This window comes from Trichechus manatus, unplaced genomic scaffold (genome assembly GCF_000243295.1).
Source record: "Trichechus manatus latirostris isolate Lorelei unplaced genomic scaffold, TriManLat1.0 scaffold00021, whole genome shotgun sequence".
Taxonomy (NCBI): Eukaryota; Metazoa; Chordata; class Mammalia; order Sirenia; family Trichechidae; genus Trichechus; species Trichechus manatus.
This window is the reverse complement of record NW_004443957.1, coordinates 15,236,190-15,245,302: the sequence shown is the minus strand read 5'-3', so window position 1 is coordinate 15,245,302 and position 9,113 is coordinate 15,236,190. Positions and strand designations below refer to the sequence as shown.

The following is a 9,113-nucleotide window of genomic DNA, read 5'->3' as shown; positions in this document are numbered from 1 at the left end:
TTATTATATTATTCATATAAGAACAAACTATTCTGAATAGAAATTTGTATGCATCACATTCAAGAACCTGTGTTTTTCTCCCTCTAAAAAAGCAATGCCTTAAAATTGTTAATTTGCCCAATGGTACAAATGCTTTTAGGTACCAAACTATCTACTAAAATTAAGATGATGATAGAATGAAAGAAAGAATGATTTGAAAGTTGATTGCTCAGGTGAAGAGATGTCTGTTTAACTCAGATGGTTGGGAACTAAGGAACTGATTAATGCTTAACAAACTCACCAAGTGCCCATTTATACATTGGAATGCCAAGTTCTTAATTTTCATATTAACCATTGAGAAAAGGAGAACAATAAGTGGTATTGATCATTTTTATAGAGCACTGACTTCTTCATGGACTAAAGCCACTCAGAAGTCCATATTTTTAGACCAGAAATTTCCTTGATGAATAAAGGATCAAAACAATCGATGCTGGATAGTCTAAGGGAAATTTTTATCAAGTTAAGATGGCTAGATAAATTGACCTTTTCCAATACAGAGATACAGAAGGAGTTGAAGTACAGAAGTCTGGCCTTGAGTAGTCACTCTGCCATTTGGTAGTTATGTTACTTAATCTCTTAAATATTATTTTCCTAATCTATGGAATAGAGATACCACCACCATCACCACCACTGCCGATCCTGGACATCTTATAGGGAGTTGTGAAGATTGAATAAGAAATGTATTTGAAAGTTCTTTGGAAACTACAGAGTGCTACAGAGCTTAGACTTTATTACTATATGTTTAGAAAACTGGCATTGGGTATTACAATTTATATCAGGCTACTGAATATTAGTACTTTCTCCATAATATTGGAAATAAACCACAAATTCCTTTTCTCTGGCCTGCCTTTTCCATGAATACTACATTTCTGTTCAAATTATGATATCTCTTTGGACAATTCAAGGGATGACAGTTTATTTTATGTAAGCTATTCTCCTTTATCCATACTTGGGAAGCCTTCTATATTATCAGCAATACTGATTTTTAGGTTACTTCTGCAAATGGTTAACTTCGTTCATTTTATGCTGATTCTTATTGACTTTACATGGTAATTTTTTTCCCTATTCTCAAACTGTGGCATGCATAAAACACTAGCCAAAATAAAATAAATAGAGGCTATCTTTCAAAGAGTCTCTTATAAAAATTATAAAATAGGAGTTTGACTTTTACACTCGGATTATTTCTAAATATTTTGTCTCAGATTTGGTTTTGTTTCTTTGGATTCAATCTAGTAAATCTGTGTGTGTGTGTGTGTGTGTGTGTGTGTGTGTGTGTGTGTGTGTGTGTGTGTGTGTGTCTGCAGAGAGAGAGAGAAGGAACAAAGCTTTGTATGTTAGTTAGCCTTTTTATAACTAAAGTGGATTTCTATTTTGAGAACCAATACTCCATAATCTCATAATTGAAGGGAATTTTCTCTTCCATGCAGAGTTGAATACCTTAAGAATCTATATATCATTTTGGAATAGAGCCCAGTTAAACTTTAAATAGATAGATTTTTTTAAAAGGGGGTATTCTGATGGCCTTGAGAAAAAAATTGGTTGCAGAGACAAAAAGGTTATCAGAGATAGGCTGGGAAAGACTTTTAAAAATGCAGTGCTTTAAAAAGGAGTATGAGGAGATCTTTTTAAAGGTTTGAAGGAGAATCTGGTTTAGTTGATTTACAAACACATTTACAGATACGTATTAATAAAAAATGGCTTCATGTCTGAGGATAGATGAATGGATACACACACACACACAAGCAATTAATGAATGAACTAGAAATTCCTTTTTAAAGTCATTTTCTCCACTGTAAATATGTCTTACATTTCAGTACCCTCAGTACTCAATAGTCTCTCTCCATCTCTGCTGATCTTTCTTCTGCTTTATTCATTTGTGTATTTCTTTCATTATTTTTTTTATCATATTCACATTTTCACTGATATATTATCTCTTTAAAACTTTTTTACTTAGCCTTGTGCTAAGCAATAACACCAGTAAAATAATGAGTTTGATGTTATACACTTATACATATTCATACAGAGATACATTTGTATATTTATATATCTATAGTTACATATTTTTCTAGTATGCATTAAAATAATTACACGATTATTTAAATAAACACCTTGCATACACCTAAAAGTGTTTAAGTATACATTTAGGAACATTAAACGACACCATATAATACTTTATCTATAAAATAAAGATAATAATAACCACATAAAAAGTTAGTATGAGAAACAAATAAGAGAGCATGTAAAAGCACTATGTTTTAAAAGCATTTTGTAAACTGTATAAGGTGCTTTGCATGCTAGTTGAATCATACACACATATGGACACACAAACACAATAGTTCTCCCTCTACTAGCTCTTAAAAATACTTGGAAGGCAAGAGAATGGGGCTTTAAGTTTAAAAAAATCTGAATTTAAAAAATTAACAGAAAGTCAATATTTAAAGGAGACAAATGCCTTTTTAGTTTTATAATCTTATCAGTTTAATGCACAGAGCACAGGAAAGGTACTTTACTGTGAAACCAGAATTTTCTATTCAATAACAGTTTGAGATAAAGTTGCTATTTAAATTAATAACAACTTTATTGTTTGGAATGTATTACTTCAAGGAAGCTAATTCAATAGCTTTCTGTCTTATATAGTTAACAAGATATTGCTTGAATGAACTTTCTTTCCCTGTGGTTTGTTATGGGTAACTATCAGGTGTCTATAAATGCACTGCAAACGAATGGTATCCCTAGGAACACATTAAAAGCATGCTAAAAACACCACTACCACCACCACTTTGGGTAATCTGAGCTTTAACTGTTAAGAAGTTGTAAAAACAAGGGTCGGTTCATTGCACTGGTGATGGTGGTAGCTACTGTATACCTTAAGGACGACTAACATAATACCCAATAATTATGACAGATTGTACAATGAGAACTCGGTATGCCAGGTCTATTCCTATTTTACTGGTTGAATCTTATTTTCAACACTTTCTAATATTTCAGGCCTAGAACTCTACCTGGTTATGTTAGGTAGTCAATAACTGTTGACAAAATAAATTGGATCATCCTTTTCTATGCCTTATATTCATGATAAAGCCTTTACATGATTATACATTGAAAAGTAATATGAAGCAAACTGAAAATAGTTATTGTGCTAGATTGAGAGAAAACAGAGGTGATTTTTACTTCAAAATTAATTTTTGGAGTAATATGTTCTTCATATAAAAAAACTATATACTGTCTTTTATATTTTTTATATATGTGTGCAGGTCCTTGTTCCCAATCAGACTGTTAATCCCTGAGAGATGGCAGCACATCATACAGTTGTTTTGAAAGGTAGTGACTAGTTAAATGCACAACAGATGCTCAATAAAATCTTATTCACTTATTAAAATACCCTGGCATTTCTCTAGAGTTCATTACTAAAATATAATTCATTACAAAGAGAATACTCTGTTTTTCTTCTAATCCTTTGAAAGCATATCAAAAGCTTTTCCTCAAGGATTGTTCCACCTCCTTTGTAATTAGCAAAAATTACCTCTAGTTTATGGTCAATAATTAGCAAAAATTACCTTTATAGTTAGCAAAAATTACCTCTAGCTTACAGTCAAGGAAAGGGGTTGGTAAGTGGTACAGATTGCATCTTGCTTAGCTACAGCCTTAGGAAAAAAGTTTATATCCACTGACTTTCAACAGGATCATCAAAGAAAATGAAGGATGAAAAAACAAAAAGAAAAGAAATAAGAAATTCCTAATAATTTGAGATAAAGCTATGTAGGGTTTTCCTGGAAAAGTAAGAGAATGTTTTAGGGTAAAAGGTCTGACACAGCAGTTTCACTGATACTACAATTAGTCATGGCTGAACTATGCTGAGGACAATTGAGAACAAGACAAGTCCCTGTTCCTGCCAGTATTTACTAGATGTAAGTAAGACTTGTTGGTTTCAGCATCTTCATAGTCTGAATAGTCACGTTCCTATACATGAGTAACACTCTTGCTATCAACACCAAAGAAAGGGCTGTCTATGTTAATAGTAAACTCTGAGAGTCCTTGAAGAGGTAGGTTATGAGAGGTTTCAAAAAACCCAAACGTGAAAACTGCAGTGGCATACCCATAGGCTGGTTAAATACCTACTTAAAAGGCCTCTTCAAATTTGAATTTCTAAGGCTAGGGAATATGCTAAATCTGAAAACGCCCATATTATAAATAAATAAAGCCTGTTACATGTTCAGAGAACGTTGATACACAGAAACAAATAAAATGCAGAGGGAAATGAGAAAAAAGAAATCCAAATAGAGGCTGAAAAGTGTCAAAAAATTACAAGACAGTTTCCTGTGGAAAAAAACATTCTTTTTCTGTAAATTGTTTCACTAGGATTTTTACTTCCTTCCTACTCACTAAATGGAGAAGACTGAAGCCAGTTACTCTGCCAACAATGGCCACTGCTTTGCGCTTAGATACAAGTGGAATTTACATGGGACAAAAGCTACAGATAATTACAGACGCCTACAGAACAATCCCACAAAGAAATCTTACAGTTTTTAGGGGAGAGAAGAATTCCCCAACACAATCTGCAATTAAAATATGTAAAGGAATTTGCCCCCAAAATGTGCTGATTATATAGAACTCCAGAGGCTTCACAGGGGTGAGATGAGAAAAGCAAGCGAGAAACAGAAAGAGAATATAAATAAATAAATAACAAGTTGGAAAAAATTAACCATATTGGTAGAAAAAGCCAGTGTAGAAAAACTAGAAAATTGAGCAAGCAAAATACAGTGATTTATACTTCAGTTGATGTAACTGTGGCAGTACTAGCAAAGGCATAAACCAAGATGAATATTTAAAGATGGGCTAGGCTATCTCCCTGTGGCTATGCCCACTTTATGCCAATATAATACAATCATTCCCTAACTCATTAATGGTTTTGGCACAAAAATTAATTTCTTGGGGGTGATAAAAAAACTTTTGGAAATAGACAGTGGTGATAGTTGCAAAACGTGGTGAATGTAATTAATGCCACTGAATTGTAGACTTAAAAACTGTTAAAATGGCAAAATTTTTGTTATATATATTTTACCACAATAAAATTTTTAAAAATTAATTTTTAAATCGGTTGTTTGGAGACTATATGCATTTTGCCCCACTCATTCACCCATCCAGTCTTCTAGTCACCCATAGAACATGTATTGTATGCTTGTGTGACAGGTGTTATATTTTCCTAAAGGAAAATCTTACAAATGGCAATTGGTTCCAGACAAGCACACAAAATGCTACTTAATTTACAATACTTATAAATAATGGTACCATCAACCTGAGGCATGTGTTTGGGAATTGACGACTGCATGACACAGGAGGAATGGGTAAGCAGAGGTAGAACAAGAGAATTTTAATTTCCCTTTTTTGCCTAGGGCTGACCATAGGCCAACTTTTCAAAAGCAGGTAGAGGGCCCTTTTTTCCTCTCCAGCCTCTCTTACCTGTCTAATGCTCTTCTCTACTTCCTACCTCATCCTCACTGACCTCGTGTAGCCCAAATGCCCCACGCAGATGTTTGCTTCCACACACTATTCCATTTCTAAAATTATTTATCTTTCCTTTTCTCTTTCCAATAATTTACAATAAGGTGTGAATGATTGCTAGCCTCCTAACACACACAAATATATATATATTAAATGAAATATTTATTAAATAAAATGAATTGGTAAAATTTTGGGAAATGTAATAAAATAAAAGTGAAAAAATTAAGATTGAAGAAAAGCTTGATTTCTCAGGAAAGACCAACCAACTAGGAGGTTTTGCACAGAAGTCTGTTCTCAGAATCAGCTTAAGGTAGTCATGCTTTTCATCCCTTCTTCCACTTCTGTATCCAGGTTTTTGTTTTCTGTGTGTGTGTGTTTGCAAACAGTAAGTACCAAAGTAGGGGCAAGGGACTATGATGATAGCAGAGTGGAGGCTGAAGTAGCCAACCCAGTAAGTGCCTACCTGTAAAACTGCAAATATATTAAAAAGATACACTGGGGTTTTCTTGTGGGATCCCCTGTCCAATTATTTTGCTGCATGAGACAATTTGTCATAAAATTCTTTAAATCAGAAAGCTCCCCAGTGCTTTTATAAAGTATGACTAGGTTTCAAAAAATTTCAATGAATACAAGTTTTGAAGCAATATATTTTTAAATGTGTAAGTGTGTGTGTGTGTGTGTGTGTGTCTGTATATATTCCTAAGGTTATTAGTTTGTTTTGAAGAGCAAAGTGTGTATTGGTATCTCAAAATGTAATATGTAAGGAAGAAATGATTAAATTCTTGGCAAACCTCTTTATTTGTCAGGGGAAAAAAAGTTTGGAAACCTTACCATTTAAAGAGTGGATGTGAGTACTTGATGGCTTGTTCATATAAATAAAATATAAAGGATTTGGAAATGTTTAGAAAACTTGTCAACCACCTGCGTTTCTTTTTTTTTTTCACCCCTCTCCTTTACCTTGCCTCTGTAGGTGTTCAGTTGCTTATTTTTCTAGCCATCTCCAGGAAAAGGCACATGGGACTTGATATTTCCAGAGGGAGTTGGGGAATGGGGTGGGGAGCAGTTATACTACACTCTTGGCTCAGAATGCAAAATTTTACTCTGGAAGCTTAAGAAAAAAAAAATTAGAATTTGTTTCCAGAATCCCAAAATATATTACAGTTAATGTGGCCTACAGAGTTCATAGTTTAAGTGTCTAATTATCCATTCAACACCACAGATCTGTTCTAAGTACAAACTGAGGTAGTAGCTCTGCTGCTGTTAGTCTCCCAAGGGGAATGAGTCAGACTATCTGTCCAGCTGCTACCTCGCCTAGCCAGAAACCTCCAAAACTTCTCGTTTTCTCTTTCCACTTAAAGGTAGCAGAAAATATTTATAAGTGGAAATCCTGTTATAATTGAATTTCCCAATGAGTTACACAGAAAGACCTGAGGCAACAGCTGGGTCAAGTGGAAGCCAGCCCCCTCCAGCACTCACCCCTACCTGCTGTGTCTGTTGTCTCTGGATGGCTCTCACTTTGGGAACAGGGCTTTCTCTGGAGGACGAGGACTGCTGCCGGGACCGGCTCCCATTCTGCACAGGTTCGGCCACCAGGGCTGCAGATGCCAATGACGTGCTCCCGGTGCTACGAAGGGAAGCACTATGAGGCAGGGATGGTGGAGCTTTGGCTCGGGCACCTAACCCGGCCTGGTCCATTTTTCGGATTTGGGCCTGCCCAGTACTATTTTGCCGAGGAAGGGCGAGAGGTATATGTCTGTCTGGCACAGTGTGCCGCCTGGAGAAGTCGTCACTCTGAGTGCTACGTTTGGTGAAATCCTCCATGCTGCTATTGCTAGGTCCACTGAGTTTGAAGTCTTCACTGTTACTTTGGCTTCTGGAACTGGCAGTGCTTAGGTTCTCCAAACTGGAATCTACAGAGGCCTTTGGCATTGTTGGAATTGGGTTATTGAGGTGATAGACTGGGTTCTGGAATGACAAGGGCTGGAGGCTGCCCGGTTGGTTCAAGGCTGGGTGCAGGGGCCTTCTCACTTGGGGTGCACTCTGGGGAGTGCTCTGGGTTTCCCGAAGTTGTTTGATGCTGGCCACCTGGGTTATGGAAAGCTGGCTTCCAGTCAAACGCATAGGCACATCAAGCATGACAGATGCATGCTCCACTTGAGCAGCATGGGTGTCCTGCAGGTCCATGAGAGAGATGCTCCGACCATTAGGAAGGCTACTTTCCTTTTCATCCTTTTCAGAGTAAGTCACGCTCTGGGAGGAGGCTTGCTGAACCAGCAATAATGTTTTCCCTCTGAAATAGCTATCTGTGTTGTCCTGGCTTGGAGATTTTAGTTTATGTAAATCACTGTGTAAAAGAAAAGGATCCTTACTTACTTTTGAAGCAATTTCAACATAGTTAAAATTCCTCAACTAAGGCATATGAACTCGTCTGAAGGTTTACAGGTCCAATATGGATACTTAAATTTCTTTCCAAACTCAGATATCATCATTACAATTCTTAGAGTAAAATCCATTTTTAGTTTTCCCCAAAGGAGTAGAACAGCACTGTCCTACACCACCCCAGCACTGCCTTTGGTTTTTACTAGAATTCTGATCATATCCTAGTTAGATTTAAACTCTTCCAACATATTCCACTTCATCTACTTAATCAGTTCTATGCCTTCAAAAGGAGAAGCTGTGCATGTACAAACAAGGAGTCCCTGCTAAAGGCACAAGTCTTGCCAATCTAGAAGACAGTCTAAGCATCACCTTTGTTATGTATCTGTCCAGCTGACATAGCTAGCTATAAAATGGTTTAAACTGAGGTTCTCCAGAGTTCTGAATGCTACAGTGCATGAAAAACATCAATTTCATAAAGCTCTTAGTCCTTCATTAAGTAGGACATAGTTTTTTTTATGTTTCTTGGATATATTACAACTCTACATTATCATTTCTAGAATATAAGTTCTCCTAGATCTTGGACATTATTATGACAAACAATTGGATTTATCTCAGCTGAGATGATTCTTTTCAACTGCTATATGATTTTAAAGTTGTAAACTGAACAAATAAGTTAAATAGATTTCTGCCAAATATCTGAACATTCTCTCTGAGATAGTAGTTCAAATTCTCTCTTTCATACCTGTCAGTGGGGTCCTCAAATATTTTCTGCAGCCCGGAAGAGAGGCTTCCACTAACATTTGGACTGGAGTTATGCTCAGTGAAACGTCTCAGTTGTTGTTGTATTGGTGTAGGATTAGTCAGGGACTTGGTAATATCAGCAAGAACACGAGGGAGGGGTCCCAATTTTGCCACGGTCGCCTGTAGAAAGGAATTTTCACCCTAATTGGATAATAAGCATTGTGACATCCACCACAGATTGTTTTTGGGACACGATGCCCATTGATGGAGGGGTGGAGGTTGGAGGGAAGGGTAGGTGTTTGCATATGGGAGTGGCAGGTTCATAATGCATTGTTATGGAGCAGCAGAACCATGGCGTCGAGATGAATGGAGGAGGCGAAACAAGGTGCGGCAGACATCGAGGAAAGAAAGGAAATAGAAATTAGGATTATGCAAATAAAAATTAAAAGACA

The 9,113-nt window shown here is 36.3% G+C and overlaps 1 protein-coding gene across 2 annotated transcripts in view; it reads right to left on the bottom strand.

Moving 5' to 3' along the window:
• The window catches only part of RASAL2 (RAS protein activator like 2), a 404,516-nt gene that overhangs the window by 10,364 nt on the left and 385,039 nt on the right, over positions 1-9,113 (bottom strand). For both annotated transcript variants that reach the window (XM_012554510.2, XM_023728067.1), the window contains exons 13-14: positions 8,663-8,862; positions 7,024-7,885 (exon numbers count right to left, since the gene is read on the bottom strand). In XM_012554510.2, coding sequence (XP_012409964.1) covers positions 7,024-7,885; positions 8,663-8,862 — 1,062 coding nt within the window. The remainder of the gene's footprint in view (positions 1-7,023; positions 7,886-8,662; positions 8,863-9,113) is intronic.